The following is a 25,716-nucleotide window of genomic DNA, read 5'->3' on the forward strand; positions in this document are numbered from 1 at the left end:
TATCATAATTCTGAGCAATAGTGGCCTAATGTGAACATTAACCCCCCTCCCTCAACCTGTCAGTTGAGCCAGTCCACCTATGGTGAAATGCATCATGTTTTTTAAAAAACGCGGTAAAAATAAAAATAAATGGATAGACATCAATTGAGTGGTTGTGCGAAGAGAAAAATAAAAAAATAAAAAGACTCCAGGCGTTTAGCGGCAATTAAAAATGTTCCAGTGTTAGATCGTTTCTTTATAAAAACATCGACAACTGCTGACAACCAGCTGGCTATTGCTAACGGTCCCACCATCTACCACAACCGGGCGGCTAAATATGCAGCATCAGCACGGCACGACGGTAAGAAAACCAGGTTTCTTACAAATGATCTCTTCCAATGCCAGCTGCCGAACAAACAGTCAGTGTCTAGAGATTGGCTAATCTATTCCCCTTCAACCGGCATGGTGTATTGTTTTGCGTGTAAATGCCTGGCCGGGCAGCAAAATGCTTTCACCGAGGGGTACAGTGACTGGAAACACCCGGACAGAGTCACAGCCCACGAGAAGAGCGCAAGCCACCGCGAGTGTCTGCTCTCACTTCTCAGGAGGTCACGGAATGCGGTACGGTTGATGTTGTTCTCAGACAACAAAAAGAGGATGCGGCGAAGTATTGGAGAGAGGTGTTGCGACGCATTGTGGCCGTGATTAACAGGGTGCTTGCGCAAGTCTTGAAAGTCTTAATAAGTATGGAATTTTGAAGCACTGTTTTCCAGACCTTGAAAAGTCTTGGATTTTGTGTGAAAGTCTTAATAAAGTATGGAAAATAAATGTAAATGTAGAATGTTACAGTATGCTCAAAGGCATTGTGAAATGAGAAATAGGAAGGTGGGCTATAAAACTATAATTTTACTAACTGGTCACTTACTGTATTAGTAAGTAAGTAAGTAAGTAAAATTTATTTATATAGCACTTTTCGCAGAAAAGGATTCACAAAGTGCTTCACAGTGAGATCAGAATAAAAAACAAGGAAAGAAAAACACTGAACACACAGCTACACATACACATCAAAACACAACATCAAACATAAAACAAAATGTCATAAAAAACCTTCACCTTAACTAAAGGTCTGTCTGAACAGCAAGGTCTTCAGCTGCTTTTTAAAAGGCTCCACAGAGTTTAAAGTGCGCAAAGAAAGTGGCAGTGCGTTCCACAGTCTCGGGGCCACTGATTGAAAGGCTCGATCCCCTCTGGTTTTAAAGTGCGTGTGCGGAATGACCAGCAGGCATTTGTCAGAGGATCTTAAAGAACGTGCAGGATTATAAAGTGTCAACAGGTCAGAAATATAGGCAGGGGCCTGATTATTCAGAGCTCTAAAAGTGAGCACTAGAATTTTAAAATGAATCCTGACACGGACTGGGAGCCAGTGTAGTTTAGCTAAAACCGGTGTGATGTGCGCTCTTTTCTTAGTGTGGGTTAAAAGCCTAGCAGCAGAGTTTTGAACAGCCTGGAGACGATGAAGATCCTTCTGGCTCAGGCAAGTAAAAAGACTATTACAGTAGTCTAGGCGGGATGAAATAAAAGCATGGATGATGCATGTATTAGCCTAATGGGATGAGATGTGAATGAAGAGACTGAATTCTACATTCATTCATCCATCCATTCATTTTTATAGATAGTTTTTGTGACACTTGTTTGATGTGAAATTCATGTACTTGTGATTTTCATGTTTTGAAACGTTTTCATCAGTAAAAGCATAATTTACTGTGAATAATGCATTTGTTCATTGAATACTAGCCTATGAAAATTAACATTTCTAATAAACACAGTTGGTACAATCTCAACCAATGAAGTAGGCAGTAGGCACACAAGTTACAAGTACATAAAGTTAAGGTCTTGGGGGAAAAAAGTATCAGTTTTAAAAAAGTCTAGAAAAAGTCTGGAATTTTGATTTGGAAAAAGAGCAAGCACCCTGATTAAGTTTTTAAGTGTGCGTGGTTTGGCATTCCGGGGAGACAACTTATGGTGCTCTGGGACGGCTGTGGCAATGACGTCCCCCTGGATAATAGGAGTGTTGTTAGTGCTGCATAGGTGGATGCTCTTCGAATTGATACAGATTTTGAATCTGTACATTTTAATATATGGATGCTGTTTGGATTGATAGTGAATTGAATTGATTGGTTTTAAATGGAGATATTTGAATAATCCTACATACTGTATATAGATGGATGCTGCTTTAATTGTTACTGATTTTGAATGAATACGTTTGAAAATGTAGCCTAGGGGCACTTGAGGTTTAGTGCCCAGGGGCACCACATTGACTTAATACGGCCCTGGTTGATGGGGCAGCTGGAAGGTCAGCGTGCTAACCTTCTTAACTGGATATTTTTACTCTTTTCAACATTAAAGCTGAGTTTAAAAAAATCCAAATGCAACAAGAAGATCATGGGAGATGCTGAAATCTCTGTTTCTGTTCTCTTACTTTCTGTCTGAGGGTCCAGGTTCATTTCTAAAGTCTGGCTGAAAATCCATGGACCGGTCACTCTTCATAGACAGACAGTCAGATCCTGCAGACTCTGCTCTCTGTCTGTGGTGCTGACCTCTGCAAACACAAACATGTTGTTATTCATATCACATCAATCTCTGAGAAATTCTCTCATTAAAACCATTTAAGAAGCTGTGAACACACAAACTGCTGCAGAGAATCAGAAGCTTTCCTCTGTGGAACAGTCCTCTGAGATCACATTACAGCTTTTCTATCTGACTGACATCAGAGGCCACGTTTCCTCTGCAGGAACCTTCCACAGAGACCAGGAACCTCTGGAGGGTTCTGTCATGGTGAAGTGTGGCTGATTTGTTTTAAGCTCAGTTGGTCCCACAGAGTGTGGGTAAATGAACAAAGTAAGTTCTCAGTGTGTTTTACTTTGATTAAACACACATATTAGAAGACATTTCTTTAGCTTCTGTAGAACTCTATGATCCAGACTTTAGTAATCCTGAATATGTTGATCACCATCTTCTTACTGCAAAGAAGCCTGGTCATTTATTAAACAGATACTGTCCAGGTTAGCAGTTAAGTCATCTGTTCATTTGTTTCATGTAACTAATCTGTAAATTAAGCATGATTTTATTTCGTTTAAAGACAGAACGGCATCTTGAGGGCAGCTCACGGTCAGCTGTGCCTCTGAGTGAACTCTCCATACATTGCACAGAGTAGCATGGAGTGTTAAACTTGAATCCTCTGTTTGACTTGAGCTGATTGTTTCCTTTCTTGTGGCCCACACTGGGCTGCAGTTTCTACTGTTCTCAAAGATTTACAAGAACTCAAATGTTGCTGTCTTACTTTACTGGATGTCTGGAAGCAGCTAGAAGTGACTGGAACCTCACTTCCCAAAGACTTCAGAACAGCTGTCCTATTGACAGGCTGGTCTGAGTTGTTGCTGATCACATGACTTTCTTTCCTTTGTTGATGGCAAGGCCGGATTAACTATATGGGCCTGCAGCACAGTGCCCAGGGGCACCAACCATTCACAGCCAGTGGGGGGGCACCACACGACAAACTTTAAAAATAGTTTTTTCATGAATGTTTGTACACTTAAAATGATTACACTTGACATAAATATTCATATAAAATTCATTATTAAAACTAATGTGATAAGAACAGCAACGATATATCATAATTCTGAGCAATAGTGGCCTAATGTGAACATTAACCCCCCTCCCACCCTCAACCTGTCAGTTGAGCCAGTCCACCTATGGTGAAATGCATCATGTTTTTTAAAAAACGCGGTAAAAATAAAAATAAATGGATAGACATCAATTGAGTGGTTGTGCGAAGAGAAAAATAAAAAAATAAAAAGACTCCAGGCGTTTAGCGGCAATTAAAAATGTTCCAGTGTTAGATCGTTTCTTTATAAAAACATCGACAACTGCTGACAACCAGCTGGCTATTGCTAACGGTCCCACCATCTACCACAACCGGGCGGCTAAATATGCAGCATCAGCACGGCACGACGGTAAGAAAACCAGGTTTCTTACAAATGATCTCTTCCAATGCCAGCTGCCGAACAAACAGTCAGTGTCTAGAGATTGGCTAATCTATTCCCCTTCAACCGGCATGGTGTATTGTTTTGCGTGTAAATGCCTGGCCGGGCAGCAAAATGCTTTCACCGAGGGGTACAGTGACTGGAAACACCCGGACAGAGTCACAGCCCACGAGAAGAGCGCAAGCCACCGCGAGTGTCTGCTCTCACTTCTCAGGAGGTCACGGAATGCGGTACGGTTGATGTTGTTCTCAGACAACAAAAAGAGGATGCGGCGAAGTATTGGAGAGAGGTGTTGCGACGCATTGTGGCCGTGATTAACAGGGTGCTTGCGCAAGTCTTGAAAGTCTTAATAAGTATGGAATTTTGAAGCACTGTTTTCCAGACCTTGAAAAGTCTTGGATTTTGTGTGAAAGTCTTAATAAAGTATGGAAAATAAATGTATGGTAGAATGTTACAGTATGCTCAAAGGCATTGTGAAATGAGAAATAGGAAGGTGGGCTATAAAACTATAATTTTACTAACTGGTCACTTACTGTATTAGCCTAATGGGATGAGATGCGAGTGAAGAGACTGAATTCTACATTCATTCATCCATCCATTCATTTTTATAGATAGTTTTTGTGACACTTGTTTGATGTGAAATTCATGTACTTGTGATTTTCATGTTTTGAAACGTTTTCATCAGTAAAAGCATAATTTACTGTGAAAAATGCATTTGTTCATTGAATACTAGCCTATGAAAATTAACATTTCTAATAAACACAGTTGGTACAATCTGAAGTAGGCAGTAGGCACACAAGTTGCAAGTACATAAAGTTAAGGTCTTGGGGGAAAAAAGTATCAGTTTTAAAAAAGTCTAGAAAAAGTCTGGAATTTTGATTTGGAAAAAGAGCAAGCACCTTGATTAAGTTTTTAAGTGTGCGTGGTTTGGCATTCTGGGGAGACAACTTATGGTGCTCTGGGACGGCTGTGGCAATGACGTCCCCCTGGATAATAGGAGTGTTGTTAGTGCTGTATAGGTGGATGCTCTTTGAATTGATAATATATTTCAATATAGACAAATGCTCTTCGAATTGATACAGATTTTGAATCTGTACATTTTAATATATGGATGCTGTTTGGATTGATAGTGAATTGAATTGATTGGTTTTAAATGGAGATATTTGAATAATCCTACATACTGTATATAGATGGATGCTGCTTTAATTGTTACTGATTTTGAATGAATACGTTTGAAAATGTAGCCTAGGGGCACTTGAGGTTTAGTGCCCAGGGGCACCACATTGACTTAATACGGCCCTGGCAAGGCCGGATTAACCATATGGGCCTGCGGCACAGTGCCCAGGGGCACCAACCATTCACAGCCAGTGGGGGGGCACCACACGACAAACTTTAAAAATAGTTTTTTCATGAATGTTTGTACACTTAAAATGATTACACTTGACATAAATATTCATATAAAATTCATTATTAAAACTAATGTGATAAGAACAGCAACGATATATCATAATTCTGAGCAATAGTGGCCTAATGTGAACATTAACCCCCCTCCCACCCTCAACCTGTCAGTTGAGCCAGTCCACCTATGGTGAAATGCATCATGTTTTTTAAAAAACGCGGTAAAAATAAAAATAAATGGATAGACATCAATTGAGTGGTTGTGCGAAGAGAAAAATAAAAAAATAAAAAGACTCCAGGCGTTTAGCGGCAATTAAAAATGTTCCAGTGTTAGATCGTTTCTTTATAAAAACATCGACAACTGCTGACAACCAGCTGGCTATTGCTAACGGTCCCACCATCTACCACAACCGGGCGGCTAAATATGCAGCATCAGCACGGCACGACGGTAAGAAAACCAGGTTTCTTACAAATGATCTCTTCCAATGCCAGATGCCGAACAAACAGTCAGTGTCTAGAGATTGGCTAATCTATTCCCCTTCAACCGGCATGGTGTATTGTTTTGCGTGTAAATGCCTGGCCGGGCAGCAAAATGCTTTCACCGAGGGGTACAGTGACTGGAAACACCCGGACAGAGTCACAGCCCACGAGAAGAGCGCAAGCCACCGCGAGTGTCTGCTCTCACTTCTCAGGAGGTCACGGAATGCGGTACGATTGATGTTGTTCTCAGACAACAAAAAGAGGATGCGGCGAAGTATTGGAGAGAGGTGTTGCGACGCATTGTGGCCATGATGAACAGGGTGCTTGCGCAAGTCTTGAAAGTCTTAATAAGTATGGAATTTTGAAGCACTGTTTTCCAGACCTTGAAAAGTCTTGGATTTTGTGTGAAAGTCTTAATAAAGTATGGAAAATAAATGTATGGTAGAATGTTACAGTATGCTCAAAGGCATTGTGAAATGAGAAATAGGAAGGTGGGCTATAAAACTATAATTTTACTAACTGGTCACTTACTGTATTAGCCTAATGGGATGAGATGTGAATGAAGAGACTGAATTCTACATTCATTCATCCATCCATTTATCCATTCATTTTTATAGATAGTTTTTGTGACACTTGTTTGATGTGAAATTCATGTACTTGTGATTTTCATGTTTTGAAACGTTTTCATCAGTAAAAGCATAATTTACTGTGAATAATGCATTTGTTCATTGAATACTAGCCTATGAAAATTAACATTTCTAATAAACACAGTTGGTACAATCTGAAGTAGGCAGTAGGCACACAAGTTACAAGTACATAAAGTTAAGGTCTTGGGGGAAAAAAGTATCAGTTTTAAAAAAGTCTAGAAAAAGTCTGGAATTTTGATTTGGAAAAAGAGCAAGCACCCTGATTAAGTTTTTAAGTGTGCGTGGTTTGGCATTCTGGGGAGACAACTTATGGTGCTCTGGGACGGCTGTGGCAATGACGTCCCCCTGGATAATAGGAGTGTTGTTAGTGCTGTATAGGTGGATGCTCTTTGAATTGATAATATATTTCAATATAGACAAATGCTCTTCGAATTGATACAGATTTTGAATCTGTACATTTTAATATATGGATGCTGTTTGGATTGATAGTGAATTGAATTGATTGGTTTTAAATGGAGATATTTGAATAATCCTACATACTGTATATAGATGGATGCTGCTTTAATTGTTACTGATTTTGAATGAATACGTTTGAAAATGTAGCCTAGGGGCACTTGAGGTTTAGTGCCCAGGGGCACCACATTGACTTAATACGGCCCTGGTTGATGGGGCAGCTGGAAGGTCAGCGTGCTAACCTTCTTAACTGGATATTTTTACTCTTTTCAACATTAACGCTGAGTTTAAAAAAATCCAAATGCAACAAGAAGATCATGGGAGATGCTGAAATCTCTGTTTCTGTTCTCTTACTTTCTGTCTGAGGGTCCAGGTTCATTTCTAAAGTCTGGCTGAATATCCTTGGACCAGTCACTCTTCATAGACAGACAGTCAGATCCTGGAGACTCTGCTCTCTGTCTGTGATCCTGACCTCTGCAAACACAAACATGTTGTTATTCATATCACATCAATCTCTGAGAAATTCTCTCATTAAAACCATTTAAGAAGCTGTGAACACACAAACTGCTGCAGAGAATCAGAAGCTTTCCTCTGTGGAACAGTCCTCTTAGATCTCATTTTGGGGCGCGGCTCTGCTGCTGACCCTGTGTCTCACCTGTCTGTGTGTTCTCGGCGTTTTTATGTATTTAGTCCGTTTTTGTTGTGTTTTAGTACGCTTGAGTGTGTAAGTGAATGTCCCGAAGTCCTCTCATATACACATCTTATCGCAAGGATGTACTTTTCCGCCCTATATATCGCTATATTAACTCTCCTGACATCTCTACCTGAGGCAAACGCGGCCAACAATGGGCCTAATAACCACGGGATTGCCCTTCCCCGCATCGTTTATTCCAAGGATTTTCTTCTCTCGTGTCGGCCGATTGCAAGACATTTGAGTGCTGGATATATTCCATATGGATTACAATCATTGAGGATTAATAAACCAAAGAAGAAACGCGGATCCAGAGGAGGTGTTCGGAATCGTTTGAGGAGACGCGGAAGTCGGCACCCCTTGCCAGTGGTAACCCTTTCAAATGTAAGATCGATTAACAACAAGTTGGATGAGATAACACTTCGTATTAAATACGAGGAGGACTTTCGATGTAGCAACCTCATTTGTTTTACGGAAACATGGCTGAAGCCGGACTGTCATTTTAGCATTGACGGATACACTATAATAAGATCCGACAGAATTAAGGCCATGTCTCAAAAATCTATTGGAGGTGGACTTTGTATACTTGTGGATAATAAGTGGGCGACGCAGTTCACTATTTTAGAAAAGATTTGCACAAGATACTATGAGATCTTAATGGTATCATTCAGACCTTTTTACCTGCCCAGAGAATTTGGGCAGCTGACTGTCATCCTGGTTTATGTGCCTGGCCCCAATAACAAAGAAGCAGCAGAGCGCATATTGAACTGCTACAACTGCGCGCTCTCTCGCTCAGCTGACCAGCCTGTTTTTATTTTGGGAGATTTTAACACGTTATCCCTCTCAACATATCTCCCAACGCTACAACAATATATAGACTGTCCAACCCGCGCATCTAATATCCTGGATCACTGTTATGGCAACATAGAACACGCTTACAAGACGAGGTGCCGCCCACCCATCGGGAAATCAGACCACAATGTTATTCACTTGCTGCCAAAATACAGACAGTTAGTGAAGCGCGAAATGCCTACCATAAAATTCGTCAAAGTTTGGAATGGGGAGACAGAGAATAAATTAAAATGCTGTTTTGAAACAACATGCTGGGACACTTTCTTCGACTCATGTGAAAACCCTCATGAGTTAACAGATTGCATCACATCGTACATACAGTTCTGTGAGGAAACTGCAACAGAGACTAAAAGAATAGTCACATTCCCCAATAATAAGCCCTGGCTGTCAAAAGATTTAAAAACGTGCCTTAATGAGAAAAAGACAGCTTTCATAAGGGGGATGTAGAAAAGGTGAGAGAAATAAGGAGGGAGTTCAGAGGAAAGCTGCAAAAAGCAAAGACTGATTTTAAAAATAAAGTTGAGGAGAAATTTTGCACAAATAACCCTAAGCAAGCATGGGAAGGGCTTAACAGAATGATGGGTAGAGAACGCAAGGAACCAGTGGACACTTTTATGGACCTCCCCTTTTTAAACAATCTCAATAGCTTTTATGGAAGGTTTGACTCTACTGGCAACAAAGCCAAATGCAATGTTTTGACCAACACTCCTCAAACCACCACAATCCACCTGTCAGTGGAGGAAGTCAGACATTGCCTCTCAAAAACGAATCCACATAAAGCGCCTGGACCTGTTGTCCTCCATGGAAGGGCACTGAAGGCATGCACGAATGAACAAGCACCAGTTTTTACTTATTTATTTCAACTTTTACTGTCCACCTGTACTGTTCCGAATATGTGGAAGTTGTCAGTCATCAAACCACTCCCAAAGAAGCCGGGGTCAAAAGAACTTAATGACTTTCGCCCGGTTGCCTTGACCCCCATTCTAGCAAAATGCATGGAGAGGGTTGTAATCAAACACCTTACTGCATCCCTGAACCAACACCTGGATCCCATGCAGTTTGCATATAAGCCTCATAGAGGGACTGAAGATGCCACCCTCATTCTGACTAATATGCTCACAGAACACCTGCAAAATGCTAAGGCTTATGCACGGATTTTATTTATTGATTTTACTGCAGCTTTTAACACGATGCAAATCCACATATTACTCCAAAGGCTCCTAGACCTATGGGCTGATGGAGGATTGGTGCACTGGATCAAGGACTTTTTAACTGACCGCCCACAGCGAGTATGCACCAGAGACTTAGTCTTAGATGAACTGGTCCTCAACACGGGGGCACCACAAGGATGCTGTCTGTCCCCTGTGTTGTTCTCTGTGTATACAAATGAAATGTCACTGCACCACAATGATTTTAATTTAGTGAAATATGCTGATGATATGGCTCTTTTATCAGGATGACAGCATATCTGACTATGTGGATCATGTTTTTAAACTAGAGCAGTGGTGTAAGACTAGCTCACTTTTACTTAATGTATCTAAAACCAAGGAGCTAATTCTTAACTATACTGGTGTTCCTTCACCACTTTTAATGTCTAACCAAAATGTTGAAATTGTCAACTGTTTTAAGTATTTAGGCACATATATTGACTGCAAGCTTAACTTCACAGATAATGTTGATGCCATATGTAAAAAGGCCAATCAAAGGCTGTTTTTAATCAGGAAACTGAAAGGCTTTGGAGTAAGCTGCAACATCTTGGAGAGGACTTATGTAAGCCTAATAGAGAGTGTCCTTACCTATAATATATCTGTTTGGTATGGCCACCTCACCCTACTGAACAAGAACAGGCTGTCCAGAGTGGTGAAAATGGCAGGAAAGATTATAGGACAACCCCAAAAACCACTGGACAATCTATACAGGACTGCAGTTCACAGGAAAATTATGAACATTTTAGATGATTCTACCCATCCTCTTCACTCTGAATTTGAACTGCTGCCCTCAGGGAGGCGCTACAGATCACTCATTGCAAGGAAAAACATCTACAAACACTCTTTTATACCAAATGCAATTTCCATGGTCAACAAGCAATGGAAAAGCTAGAGGTGTATAGGTCTGGAACTACTGTCTGACTTGAATACGATGTGTATGCTGGGAGGGGTGGTTGGAAGGGGGTGTGGATGCAACGATCTGTATATGTGTTTGTCTATTTGTGTTTTTATTCAGTGAGACCAAAGGCAATTTTCATGCTGACATGACAATAAAGTCTATTCTATTCTATTCTATTCTATTCTATCACATTACAGCTTTTCTATCTGACTGACACCAGAGGCCACGTTTCCTCTGCAGGAACCTTCCACAGAGACCAGGAACCTCTGGAGGATTCTGACCCTCTGAGTTTCTCTGCAGTGACCAGGAACTAATAAAGATATCAGGAGATATTCTTCATAAGTGAGAGTTAATCCATATCATATCCACACCACATACTGTCTGCTGAGCCTGAGGTCAGGGTGTTCTCTGCTCAAATAAACATGTTGTGACTCATATCAGACAGAGACTGCAGACATAGCGGTAACAGGAAAGGAGGAGGATCACAGAGCTGGTTAACAACAGATGCTGTAATCCTGGACATGTCACTGAGAAGCAGCGTCTCTGCACCCCAGATGTTGAACTGCTGGCTGTGAGTTTCTGTCCGTGTTGTCTACTGAGAGGGTTCACCTGAGTTAGCTGCTGACGCTGTGTGTGACATCATCAGCTAAGTTGTTGCTAAGCTACAGAAGCAACACCCCAACCCACTGATGGAGACCTCTGAAGGTTTTTCTACCACACCTTCCTCTCTGCTCCACTTCAACTTTCTACATGTTTGTCAGATTATTTATGTTTTATTATGTTATCTATAAGAACAGCTGATCTTGGCTAATGATTGATGCTGCAGTGACATAATTTCCCTTCAGGCAACATTTACCACTCCTGTAATACACTCAGCTGTTTCACTGTTTCTGCTCCTGATAATCTCTAATATGGAGAACTGAAGCTGCCTCATTTAAAAATAACATAAATATATATATATATGATAACATAGAACATGAATCTACCAATAAATGCTACGAAATAAAGGTACAGATCTTTTTACTGTTATTAATGTACCAACTGTGAAATAATTTGATATTTCTGCCTTCATTTAACTGTGTGTTAAAACCTGTTTATTTACCCTGACATTTAATTTTCTATTTGTTTCATTGATTTAATCCTTTATTCATATATTTATGATATTAACCCTGAATTAATTTGTTCTTTATCTATTCATTTATGCAACAAGTCGATCACGGAAGATGCTGAAATCTCTGTTTCTGTTCTCTAACTTTGTGTCTGAGGGTCCGGCACTGAAGTCTTGAGCTCCTCCTTTGGACCAGTCACTCTTCATAGACAGACAGTCAGATCCTGGAGACTCTGCTCTCTGTCTGTGGTGCTGACCTCTGCAAACACAAACCAGGAAATATTCTACACCCTAAAAGTATTTATTTATATCTTTACATTATCAGCTGCTGGTATTCTTTTTCCTTTTTGTCTTCTTCCCTTCCTGCTTTGTCTGCAGCAGCTGCTGCTTTTCAGTGTGATAGATTCATAGATTCTGATCAGTCAGCTGATGCCAACTCCACCTGTTTTACCTGAAGGAGCACATGTAAAACAGAGTCAGAAAACTTTTTGACTTATGGAGTGGATAACTAGCATTGTAGTACCACTTGGTTGTCACACCGAGGGAATGGAGGACGCAGGAGCAGGAGATATTGTATCCAAAGCTTGTAGGAGCAGATGTTATCAAGACTCTCCAGAGAGAGAAACAAAACAGGCTATAGAATTTTATATATATATGTATATATATATATATATATATATATATATATATGTGTATATAGTTATACACTTCTCCAAAATCAGAAGAAGTATATCTATGAAAATTTATCAAGGAAATCAAAATCACTCCACTATGCGGAGGAACAAACAAAAGGGTCTATCAAACTTTATCTTTAATTAAAAGTCACTCCTGCTACGGAGGAAAAAAACAATTCACAGGAACTACACTATGAAAATTTACAAAACAGAAATCCCTCCAACTGGGAGGAAAAACAAGAATGCTATAAAAATAAACTTACACTGTTACTTTAACAGGATTAATTTATCAAACATTATCAAAAATCAAAAACCAAAAGGCAATACTTGAAAACGTGGCTGTGGTCAGGCTTGGAACAAAGGCGAGAGTGATGCACGTCAATCAGACAGAAATGACACACTGGCACAAGACGGGGGAGACGCAGACTCTTATGCACACAGGGATAACAGGGAACAGGTGGAATCATTCATATGACAATCAGACGGAGCACGAGAGGAAGGGCGAGTGACCTGAAACGAGAGGAGAGTTAACCTTTCAAAATAAAACAGGAAATGACGAGACAAAAAGCCACTTGACTTCACCGCAGTGTGACATTGGTCAGATATCCATGGTTTGGCTTAGTTAACCAGATCACTTAGACAGATAAACTGGATATATTGATCCTGCTTCATAGAACCCTGAGCTGCTGCCTATCTTGGTCAAGACATTTTAAAAGAGAGAAAGGATTTCCTTTTAAAATGACGGTTTGTTACTTCCTGTTTAACATCATGTTCTGTACCTGCAGGAGATTGTTGCTGTGTATGTAGCTCAGAAGAATCCGTTTTTAAAAACATTTTAACACACTTTTAGCCTGGGTCACCAAACTCAGACAAGATTAAAACAGCAGTCTGCAGCAGTGAGTGTTACAGCCTCTGACCTCCACCTCTGTGTGTTTTGTTGACTGTTGCCACCTGATCAGGAGTCTGAACCATGAAGCATGTCTCAGAATAACGGAGTTGATGACCTGCATCCTGACGCTGCTCAGACTGATCTGATTGGTAGTTAATCTAAATAACCAAAATATACCCTGAATATGTTCAACCTGCTTCATACCCTGTTTGGGTTGCCTGTATACATTGCCATGGTGATATATCCAGATAATAAGCTGACCCCCTTTATGAGCAGCTCTCTTACTTTGTGTCTGATGCTCCATCACTGAGTTCTGGAGGTTTGGATGGCTCCCTGTTCGTAGACAGACCTCTGGATGCTGCAGACTCTGCTCTGTCCATCTTCTGGACTTCAGCCATTCTGAGAGAAGAAAAGAATGAAGACAAACACGACTGTTTAAGTCTCACAGCCAAACAGAAACAAGTTCTTAAACTCCTGCTTTTCCTTCTGTTCCCAACCCAGTCTCACAGAAAAATGTGTAATAGCTACGTTGGTCCACAAGGGAAAACGTGTTATTGTCACAATTTGGCCCCCAAAATTGTGACAATACCACGTTTTATTTGGCCTATTCATTTACATTGCTTCGCAACCAGGTCACGTGACTATCAAGTTTCCCTCAGCTAAAAAAGGAAAATGGCCGACTGTCAAACTTTTTTCTGTGAAAAACATAACATTTTAAGAAAGCATCTGCATTTGTCTGCATTTCGATGGCATTTCTAGCGAGAACTATGCATAATATTTTGTTTATTAGTTTCGCCGAAGATTTTGGCATCTCCTTGAAAAAACGTTAGAATAACACGTTTTGTACCGTTGTTAAGGTGGTTGCTATGGCTATCTCAACGTCACCGACCAGCGCCGACATTCTCCGTACTTTAAAAAAAATATATATATATATATATATATATATATATATATATATATATATATATATATATTAGCTCATCATATATATTTGGTTTGGTTTTTTGGTGGTTTTTTTTTTTAGATATAGCCACACTATATCTGCTTGGCGCATGCGCCAGTGGCTGAGGCACGGCAACCCGACCAGGACAATGCAGAGGAATTTAAGCCTGATTCTTACTCGGCGCAACCTCGCTTTGACCCATTCTTACTAGCTGGTCGCAAATGGCGCAAACGGTCACGTGACCCAAAATTCCGCCACGCCCCCCGTCGCAAGCTAAAAAATCCTCGCGCGTCGCAAGGGCGCGCACACAACTGTTTTTCTGACTTCGCGCGAGCTCAACCGGAAACAGCTGACCAAGAGAAGGGAAACATGAACACTGCAGAGACCGCGGTGACCGAGAGGGTGCGCCTCTACAAACATCTGTACGACACGTCTATGAAGTTACACTGCGACAACACGGCAGTGTCAAATTGATGGGGGGAAATCGGAAGGCATCTGGGGCAGTCGGTGGTGGAGGTGAAGAAAACATGGAAATGCATCCGTGACCGATTTGTGAAGGCGAAGAAGAAGGTTGCGCACAGAAGTGGTGCAAAGGACGAACATTCCACGTTCTCTTCCGTTTTTGCCGCAGCCGCTTAGCTATGAGATACATATACAGTTCTACACCCAGAGTAAATTCATTCCGCATCCGCATCAGATGTGCCAGCCTCTGCTGACGTGACACCACAGGTGGCATTGTGTATGCTTTCTTCGTATGCTTTTCTTCGTCCGGTTCTTCAGCTTGTTTCCTCAACAATGACGCCCGCTGGTCTGGAGAGAACTGCAAATGTGACGCATACTCGGCACAAACTGCGCTTATGAGCTGAAGGAACTGTGAAGGGGCTGGCGCTTTCGATGACGTCATTAATGGTTCTCGAGCCAGAACAGTTGCGCGGTTGCGCCAAGTAAGAATCAGCCTTTAGGCTGACATGAAGGAACAACAATTTAATTGTGTGTAGTTACAAATGACACAACAGAACTTCTGTTGTGTATGCATTCTAATATGCTTTACTCTGTTCATTTTACATTTTTATGGAATATGTATTTACAAAAAGCAAAAGATAATTTTTTGATCATAAATACAGTAATAATATAAGTATTAAGTACCCTATTTGACTGTTATCAGTCTATTCAATAGACGTTATCAGCACACATCAGTCCTGCTGCGTTTTCTTTTTTTTATCAGGTTGCCAGATCTCGTCTTTTATGTTTAGCTTGCCTGGTAGTTATTGTAGCAGTGTGGTTGTTGACCCAATAGAGGCGGACTGGTCACGTAATGCGTAAAAAAACGCAGGTACTAGCGAACCTGGCAACCACTCCGAGCTGGTTAAAGAGCTACTTACCAAAAAACATGACTCCTATTTATGTATGTATGTATGCCGACATAAACATACATATGTCTATTTGGTTATATGTGTATCTGATTTGATGGAAGAAGTTGGGCTGATTAATATAGTGATGAAAGAGTAGTAGTATTATACTAGTGAATATCGCGGACAAATAACATACACACACACACACACACATATGTCTGTCTTTACAGAAGATGCATGGCGGGGCAGGGTAGGATAATTGAGGTGCTGAGAGGGCTACCTGTTGAAGAATGATCTTTATTGTTATTTTTTATAATTTTTGTGAAGTGAGTGCCCTGCCATAGGGGTTTGGGATGTTTACATACCCATGCCTAGGGGCCCATTGTCACCCATCTATGAGTAAAATAATCCAAATCCAAAATTATGAACATGATTAGGAAAAACATCAATACCTTGAAGGTTCTTTCTGACCAAAAATGAAAAAAAAATCCAAAGACTTGATTTCATCCAGGCTGGACAATCAAATGGTCTTAGAACCAACACCTGAAAGAAGCTTACACCAAACAGAAGTGAAAATGACACTTTGTTGTAGGACAAAATGAAAGACATTTTTGAAAAGACCTTGACCTGGTGGTGAGTAACATATGTCAGTGTGAAGATTATAACTTAGTCCTGCCTTGAAATATTGACTTCTGAACGTTGACCTCAGTGCAATTTAGAAGGCTTGTTAATCATTAACAGAAGAGGCTACAGATATGGAACCAACTGTTATAAAGAGCTCTTGACTTCAGCTATGTGACTATACCCATATGGATGTTGTCACCAAGTGGGGGCGCTATCAAATATGGTAAGAAATCATTTTCACCAATTTCACAATTGCATATTTAAAATCTGATGACATAAATGTGTTTTCCACCCCTTTAAATCTCTCCTTGTACTCTCAATTTAGTATTTACCACTCCAAATTATAAGAAATACGCACGTTTTTAAAATAAACTACAATTTCTTTTTGTCGTGCTATGTATCTGATCCAAATTTGCGCCATATTTGTAGTTCTTCCCACTTTGCAAAGTAGGGTTTTAAAAACAGAAATATATTGAATATATCAAATATCTAGTGCAGCCGAATTAGTAATTATACTTCATCTATATGATTGAGGTTTGAAAAAAGTCAAGATGTTGGTATATGTTAGATATTCTAACTATTATTGTCGAAATGTGGTTTTGGGTTAGCAGCTTCTTCCGTTTTGCAAAGTAGGGTTGTAAAAACATACATCAACTAAATATATCAAATATCAAGTACAGCCGAATTAGTAATTACACTTGACATCGATGATCAATACAAAGAAAAATTAAATAAATTTACTTCAGATACTTTTAGAGCCGCACCATGTAATATCATACAAAATCAACACGGTACTCGTAGTACTTCCAGTTTGCAAGGGTTATAGTTGCATAAAGACAGATTATATGTAAGTATAATATATTTATGATGAATATATTATGAGAGATACACGTTTGGTCAATAAAGTTGAAAAAGAAAAAAAAGCCCATGCCTGATAACAGGCCTTCTCTCTCTCTACTGGCTCACTGAAATAATGGCCCACTGATAGAAATGGTAGATAATGTTTTATCAACCATTTCTATGATAAGGTCACTATTGTTATGTGGCTATATCTAGAAATGCCATCGAAATGCATATAAATGCAGATGCTTTCTTAAAATATTATGTTTTTCACAGAAAAAAGGTTGACAGTTGGCCATTTTCCTTTTTTAGCTAAGGAAAACTTGATAGTCACATGACCTGGTTGCGAAGCAATGTTAATGAATAGGCCAAATTTTGGGGGCCAAAATTGTGACAATACCACGTTTTCCCTTATGGACCAACGTAGCCATTACACGTTTTCTGTGATACTTGGTTGCTGTTCCATGTCAGAAAGAACTTTTAGAGAAATGAGACGTCATTTCTTTCCTCCGAGCTGTCAGACTCAGTTTGTGCTGACCCAGCTGATCAGCTGATTAGCTGTCAGTCTGCAGCTTTGTGTGGAGTTTGGATTCACAGATGAGCTACTGCTGCCAAAGCTTCTCTGAAGTCCTCAAACATCACAAAAGCCTGATTAAAAACCTGTTTTATGTTAAACTCAGTTTGTTAAACTTGATCAACTTCACTGTATTTATCGTGTGTGTTATTTACATGTTCATTCACTCATTCTGTCAGTAAACTCCTTCAGTAATGATCCAGCTTCTGATGAGACGTCTCACAATCTGTGGAAATGATTCAGGAACAGAAATGTTCTGAAAGTGGTGATCATAGCAACGCGTCTCTCAGCAGTGACGCAGCTTCAGAAGAGAAAATGGCCGCCAAAGGAAAGAAAATCTTTGCTGGAGGATGAAAGTTGTTGCCTTCTTCATTAGTCAGACCAACAGCTGCCTCACACCCAACAATCTGAACTAAAGAGCGAATCAGAAAGCTGAAACAATCTGAACTAAACAGTGAATCAGAAAGCTGAAACACTCTGAACTAAACAGTGAATCAGAAAGCTGAAACAATCTGAACTAAACAGTGAATCAGAAAGCTGAAACAATCTGAACTAAACAGTGAATCAGAAAGCTGAAACAATCTGAACTAAAGAGTGAATCAGAAAGCTGAAACAATCTGAACTAAAGAGTGAATCAGAAAGCTGAAACAATCTGAACTAAAGAGTGAATCAGAAAGCTGAAACAATCTGAACTAAACAGTGAATCAGAAAGCTGAAACAATCTGGACTAAACAGCGAATCAGAAAGCTGAAACAATCTGAACTAAACAGTGAATCAGAAAGCTGAAACAATCTGGACTAAACAGCGAATCAGAAAGCTGAAACAATCTGAACTAAAGAGTGAATCAGAAAGCTGAAACAATCTGAACTAATCAGTGAATCAGAAAGCTGAAACAATCTGAACTAAGCAGTGAATCAGAAAGCTGAAACAATCTGAACTAAGCAGTGAATCAGAAAGCTGAAACACTCTGAACTTGATGATTTTACACCTGAGTTGGATCAGTTCTTTGTATCAGAGCCGTCCGATCAGCTTTGTTATAACACCTGAAAAAAACTGCTGAGTTCTGCTTCTTCTTCCTCTGCAGTCCACAGAGAGAAAACCCACTCAGACTCTGACGGGAAGATAAGAATAATGTTGTTAACACTCACACTAACTCTGACTTCAGGTTTCATCCTGCTGCTGTCCACTCAAAATGGAGCCTGACGCCAAGGTAATATACATGATAAGTTTCTAACAAAGAGTGTGTTTGTGTCCTTTCATTATCTGATGCAACTGGTTCGTCTGGTCTGAAGCTCCGCCCCCTTTGATTTACATTAAATCAGGTGAGTTCATGTTAGCGTGAGTGTGTTTGTGGCGCTCACAGAGCAGCTCAAAGACGCTTCTGAACATCTGGTTGGAAAATGATTCTGTCTGTTGCACCATGAAAACATTCAAACCTCTTTCAGCAGCTGGGAGTTCTTATCACCCAAAGATGTTGATCAGAAATCACATTTCTGTCGTTTATTTCTACAATATAAAGCAAAAACAAGAATGGCATAACTGCGACTCAACTTTTAAAACAAATATTTCATATTTTCATGGAGATAAGTTGCAAATATTTTCTTAAAAAGTCTAAACGACTGTCATGTGATCAGACTAATAATAGTCAGGGATATTTCCGTGCACAGACATTTGGGGGGCAAGTGCTCAGGGGGGGAAAAGGGCACTTTTTAGCGCACGTAGAAGACTATATTGTAAAAAAAAATGACACGCACATGTTGAATGAAATTAAAGTGTACTTCTCTAAAGCAGCCTCCTCCTTGGTGCCATGTCTTTAAAGATGTTAATGACCTCGCTGTGATTTATCGCAATGTCTTTTTCAATGGCAAGCAAGAGAAGGTCAGAGAGCCTTTCTTCACCACACAGGCTTCTTAGTTTACTTTAGATGATTTTCAGCTTGGAAAATGATCTTTCAACTGAAGCAGTCGTCACTGGTAATGTTGCATATATTTGGATCATTTTGACAAAGGCAGGAAAGATCAGCTGGCCATTGTTTCCCCTCAGTATTGAAAGTATTTCTTGTAGGTTCTTTGAAGTAAAGCTGGAGTGGAAGACCTTTAGTTCTGTCTTTAGCTGCTCTTTAATTGCTTACTTAGCTGCTTTGCTTTCATCCAGGAAAGTAGAGAGGGCTGCCTGCTGTAGTTCCTTTACCTTTTCTCTCTTTAGCCTCTCCTTTCTTGGCATTCTGCTGCAATTAGTAAATCAATATACAGACAGAGACAAAGACAATAAAGAGACCAAAAAGTACGAGAAGGAGTTATAGGCTACTGACTGTTGTCATTACATGAAGGCAGATGGGTATTTTTTTATTTGGGCTAGAGCGTTAAACTAGTTTATCAGGTGACCAGTCGGCTAAAAATGTTTAGTTGTTTGGTGCTGTATGAGACTTTATGAGACTGTATGAGACTTTGTATGAGATTTTACTTCACAACAAAGTGATTACACGTTAGGCTTAGAGGGAAAACGGTACGATTTTACTTGATCTGTATGTTACCTGGCTGGTGGGGCAGGGGAGAAGAAGCCTGCCTGCCACCTGCCTGAAAGTGTTATCAGTCACATTGAGACTCTCTCTCTTAAACCTAATAATCAGGTTAGAAATCTTGGGGTACTATTGGACTCAGACCTGAACTTTAACAGCCACATTAAATCTGTAACATCAGCAGCTTTTTACCATCTAAAAAACATTGCCAGAATCAAAGGAATAGTGTCTAAACCAGACTTAGAGAGACTGATCCATGCGTTTGTCTCCAGCAGGTTAGACTACTGTAATGGCCTGCTCACTGGGCTCTAAACGGGCTATAAGACAGCTGCAGTACATCCAGAACGCTCCTGCTCGAGTCCTGACTAGAACCAGGAAATACGACCATATTAGTCCAGTGCTCAGGTCTCTGCACTGGCTTCCTGTCGCTCAGAGAATAGACTTTAAAACAGCTCTGCTTGTGTACAAGTCTCTTCACGGTCAAGCGCCAAAGTACATCTCTGACATGTTAGAGCCATATGAACCAACTCGGGCTCTGAGAACCTCAAGGAGGGGTCTCCTGCTGGTGCCCAGAGTCAGGACTAAACAAGATGAGGCTGCGTTTCAGTTTTATGCTCCTAACATCTGGAACAGCCTTCCAGAAGATGTGAGACAGGCCTCAACTCTGACAATGTTTAAATCCAGGCTGAAAACAGTTCTATTTAGCTGTGCATATGACACCTGAAAGTATTTTATCTGCACTCTTCACTTTTAAATGAATGAATGAATTATTATTTTTAATGTTTTTTTTTCATTTTTATTATTATTTTTTTCATTTCTTTTTAATGCTTTTATTGCCTTGTGTATGAATTGTGCTCTATAAATAAAATTGCCTTGCCTTGCCTTGCTAAGCTGCTGTGCTGCTGCAGCGCATCTGGTGCGCCCTGCGCGCGACCGCGCGAGTTCACGTGACAAAGGAAGAGAGACAGAGGTCGGGTGTGCGCGAGGAGGTGGCTCATTTCGGGGCATTGTTTTCAGTCGTTTTTAATCGCTCAGGTTTTCAAAAGATCATTTCAAAACCGGCCTCAGTAAAATGTTAATAATAATATTTTTTAAATAAAAACAACGAAGTTACAAAAGGGCACTTTCGTTGATAAAGGGCAGAGGTAGTGGTGCTTCAGCACCACCTGATGTCTATGTATGCACGCCACTGCCCTGAAATGAGTTTTTGGAACTTGGGATGTCTGAACTTTACATTTCCCAAACACGGAGGAAAATAAGATCTAAATAAGACAAGCAGCGCTTGTTCTGGTCACAGCGCAGCGCGTGCGCTCCTGCGGGGTGCGCACAGTTTCAACTCAAACTATTAATGTTTAAAGTGTTGAATACCACATGTTTATCTGTGGGAGGAAACACGAGAGATGAGGAGATTTCAACATGCTATTAAAAATAAAAAGACGCTAAAATGTGTTTGTATGGAGATAAATGTTCAGTTATCTGAACGGACATGTCAAATTAAGGAGTGTCTCTCCTCTGTTCAAAGTCTCACCGAGCCGGAAGTAACACCCTCACAGAGACTCCACAGTTCAATAAAAGCAGTTTGTGTGGAAGATGAACCGAACCGAGTTCAGCCTGTAAACGCACTCAGACTCTGGAGGAATAGAAGAAGAATGTTGTTCACACTCACCCTGATGCTGACTTCAGGTTTCATCCTGCTGCTGTTAACTCAAAATGGAGCCTGAACACTTTAGTTTCATTTCTTCACTTCACTTCACTTTTTATTTTTCTCACGACCACAAGCCGAGCATTTATTGGAAATCACGTGCGCCGCGTGCACGTGTATATGTGCGTGGGTGTGTTAGCGCGCTGGGATTTTCTATTTTAATTGTCAACTGCATTAAGTGTGTTAAAGTCCCTCAGTTTTCAGTTTGATTCTCCTTTACATCATATTGATCCTTATTCCTTTAAAATGATTTATTTATTTATCTTATTTTGACCTCGTCATGCATTATTTTTATTCATTTTTCAAACAGATTTCATTCATAGATGTATTTACTTCAGTTATTTCCCATTTCTCCCCGTAGTTATTGTCCCAATAACAGCCCATTATAAATAGATCAGTATAATACAAGGGAACATTATGCAGAAATAAATACAGGAAAAAAACAAATTAACACAGAAATAAATTCAATACATTCCAATTGAAATAACAAATGAAATTTAAATCTCGATTAAATGAACAATTAAATGAATGCAGTTTCAAATTAAAGCAAAAAATATATATATATACAGTGGGGTGCGAAAGTTTGGGCAGCCTTGTTAATTTTCCTGATTTACCTTTATAAAGCATTGATTGTTTAGATAAAAAAAAAAATTTGTTAAATATATCATATAGGGGACAAACACAGCAATATTTATTAAGTGAAATGAAGTTTATATGAATTACAGAAAGTCACCAATAATTGTCTAAACAAAATTAGGCAGGTACATAAATTTGGGCACCAAAAATAAAACCTTAGCTCAATATTTAGTAGATCCTCCTTTCGCAGAAATAACAGCCTCTAAACGCTTCCTATAGCTTCTAATGAGAGTCTGGATTGTGGCTGTGGGTATTTTAGACCATTCTTCTCTAGTTCATTCAGGTTTGATGGTTTCCGAGCATGGACAGCTCTCTTTAAGTGACACCACAGATTTTCAATAATATTCAGGTCTGGGGACTGAGATGGCCATTCCAGAACGTTGTACTTGTTCCTCTGCATGAATGCTTTAGTAGATTTTGAGCAGTGTTTAGGGTCGTTGTCTTGTTGGAAGATCCAGCCCCGGCGCAGCTTCAGCTTTGTCACTGATTCCTGGACATTTGGTTTCCAGAATCTGCTGATATTGATTGGAATCCATGCGTCCCTCAACTTTAACAAGATTCCCAGTCCCTGTACTGGCCACACAGCCCCACAGCATGATGGAACCTCCACCAAGTTTTACTGTAGGTAGCAGGTGTTTTTCTTGGAGTGCTGTGTTCTTTTTCCTCCATGCATAGCGGCCCTTGTTATGCCCAAATAACTCAATTTTAGTTTCAGCAGTCCACAGCACCTTATTCCAAAATGAAGCTGGCTTGTCCAAATGTGCTTTAGCATACCTGAAGCGGCTCTGTTTGTGATGTGGGCGGAGAAAAGGCTTCCTCCGCATCACTCTGCCATACAGCATCTCCTTGTGTAAAGTGCGCCGAATAGTTGACCGATGCACAGTGACTCCATCAGCAGTGAGATCATGTTGTAGGTCTTTGGTGCTGGTCTGTTGGTTGACTCTGACTGTTCTCAACATCCTTCGCTTCTGTTTATTCGAGATTTTTCTTGGTCTGCCACTTCGAGCCTTGACTTGAACTGTGCCTGTGGTCTTCCATTTTCTCACAATGTTTCTCACAGTGGAGACTGAAAGCTGAAATCTCTGAGATAGCTTTCTGTATGCTTCCCCTAAACCATGACGGTGAACAATCTTTGTTTTCAGGTCATTTGAAAGTTGTTTTGAGACTCCCATGCTGCGACTCTTCAGAGGAGATGCAAAGAGGAGAAAAACTTACAATTGCCCCCCTTAAATACCCTTTCTCATAAACCTGTGTATGGAGGTCAAGGGTCACTGAACTTACCAAACCAAATTTGACTTCCAATAATTAGTTCTAAAGGTTTTGAAATCAATAAAATGACAACAGTGCCCAAATTTATGCACCTGCCTACTTTTGTTTAACCAATTATTGCACACTTTCTGTAATTCATATAAACTTCATTTCACTTCTCAAATATCACTGTGTTTGTCCCCTATATGATATATTTAACTGATTTTTTTTATCCAAACAATCAATGCTTTATAAAGGTAAATCAGGAAAATTAACAAGGCTGCCCAAACTTTCGCACCTCACTGTATTTCACATTCTCCACATTAACTGATTATTTATTTGCATCGACAGGAAGAGCACAAAATTTCTCTTTTTTAGCTGGAGGAAGAAAAAAATATAAATGTACAAAGAGTATAGAAGCATCATGTATTAAAATTGTATCACTGTAAAGAAAAACATATTAATTCAATAAGTTTTTACAGTCTTGGGAATTTCTACACCATTGATGTCGGTGCTGTATTGATATAGTTGTTTAAAAAAAAGTGGAAAAAAATGGTTTTCTGTCAGTCCATTTCCTTTTTGTGGATATGAAATTTAGCTAAAAATATAACAATTTTTGATGGATATATTTTGTGTTTAATTTTGAAAGACACTTCCTTGATCTTATTGTTTAGACAGAATTTATTCCTGATCAACCACATTTTTTCCATTCCACATCTCTATAAAGAGATTTCCCCCCAAAAATGAACTGATCAAAGTATCCAATGGCTCCCACTGAAGAGATGTCTCTCTCTCTCAGATCATTCATCAGGTCCATCCAGAACAGGACATTTTTGCCACATGAGTGACAGCACACTTGAACTGTCCTCAGATCTTGGCTGCAGAAAGGGCAAAACATGGCAGCCTGGAAAAATAGACAATTATATGCTATGATGAATCCAATCAGTCAATTTAATTTCAAAATTGCATCGTGATCATTACTACATAAAAACACAGGGCACTTTGTCACCTTTCTGTTCTTTTTATTTAATCTTGAGCTTGCTTGTTCAATGCTCTCCACATCTCCTCATCACCTCCACATTTTGCCCTAATGCCCCGTCTCTGCTTCCTGGCATTGCCTCTGTTACTCTTCTTCACATTTGTTCTCTTTTCTCTTCCCTTGCCATATCCCTGTACTCTCTCTGTAATTTCCGTGCACTCGGTTTGTCATCTCTCACCATGTGAGTGTCCAATATGAGGAGACGATGTCCCCGAGCGAAAGCTGACATTAAATTAAATTAAAGCACGCTAACATTAGCGACATAACTCCGCTGCTCTTCTATAATAAGGTAAAGGATTACGGCCAAGTGTTTAAAAAAGACTTTGACTTTCTTCTCTTTTGTTAATATGCTCGATCTCCCATAGTCGATAATCGATCCCCTATCCCACAGGTCGAGACCGCCTCGTGGCCTGGTGAACTTCCGTTGTGTTTTGGAGTTTGCAGTGCGTGTGCTCCGGTCGTTTTTGTGATTGCTGCATTTTTCTCTCGCAGCATTTTTACTGTTGGATTTGTTTTGCCGTTTGCACGTGTCGGCCACCGTAAAAAATGTATCTGATACTTTGGGAGTCTTTGCTTGTTGGTCTTTGACGATTAATTATTTGTGAAGCTTTTATTTTATGTCCTCACCGGAAGTGATATCTAATAGCGTCTCTGCTAACTTAACAACCTCTTTGCATCTGTCTCTATGCTTCCCTCTGGTGGCCATAAGCTGTAACTACACCCTCAGTCAGGATGAACATTGAAATGTGGGAAATTTTTCTAAAATGAGGTTTTATGATGGAAGAGAGCAGTCATATTAATACTTTAACAACACTGTCATATTTAGTTAATGCTGGAGTTTTACCACAGCTCACATTTCTCATCATTACTCAGTGAAGATGCAAAGTAGGAGCAGTTTCAAACCTGCACAGTAACTGGTA

At 39.9% G+C, this 25,716-nt stretch overlaps 1 protein-coding gene across 3 annotated transcripts in view; it reads right to left on the bottom strand.

Moving 5' to 3' along the window:
- Window positions 1-21,941, bottom strand: part of LOC142385542 (NACHT, LRR and PYD domains-containing protein 12-like) — an 80,124-nt gene extending 58,183 nt beyond the window's left edge. Inside the window, exons 1-4 of one of the 3 annotated variants that reach the window (XM_075472164.1) lie at window positions 21,838-21,941; window positions 13,606-13,719; window positions 11,903-12,016; window positions 2,459-2,578 (exon numbers count right to left, since the gene is read on the bottom strand). In XM_075472164.1, coding sequence (XP_075328279.1) covers window positions 2,459-2,578; window positions 11,903-12,016; window positions 13,606-13,718 — 347 coding nt within the window. In that variant the 5' untranslated portion in view covers window position 13,719; window positions 21,838-21,941. Of the gene's footprint in view, window positions 1-2,458; window positions 2,579-7,354; window positions 7,475-11,902; window positions 12,017-13,605; window positions 13,720-21,837 lie in introns of all 3 variants that reach the window. The other 2 variants (XM_075472163.1, XM_075472165.1) reach the window with 2 other exon arrangements.
- Window positions 21,942-25,716: the final 3,775 nt, after the last annotated feature.

This window comes from Odontesthes bonariensis, chromosome 8, assembly GCF_027942865.1.
Source record: "Odontesthes bonariensis isolate fOdoBon6 chromosome 8, fOdoBon6.hap1, whole genome shotgun sequence".
NCBI classification, from domain to species: Eukaryota; Metazoa; Chordata; class Actinopteri; order Atheriniformes; family Atherinopsidae; genus Odontesthes; species Odontesthes bonariensis.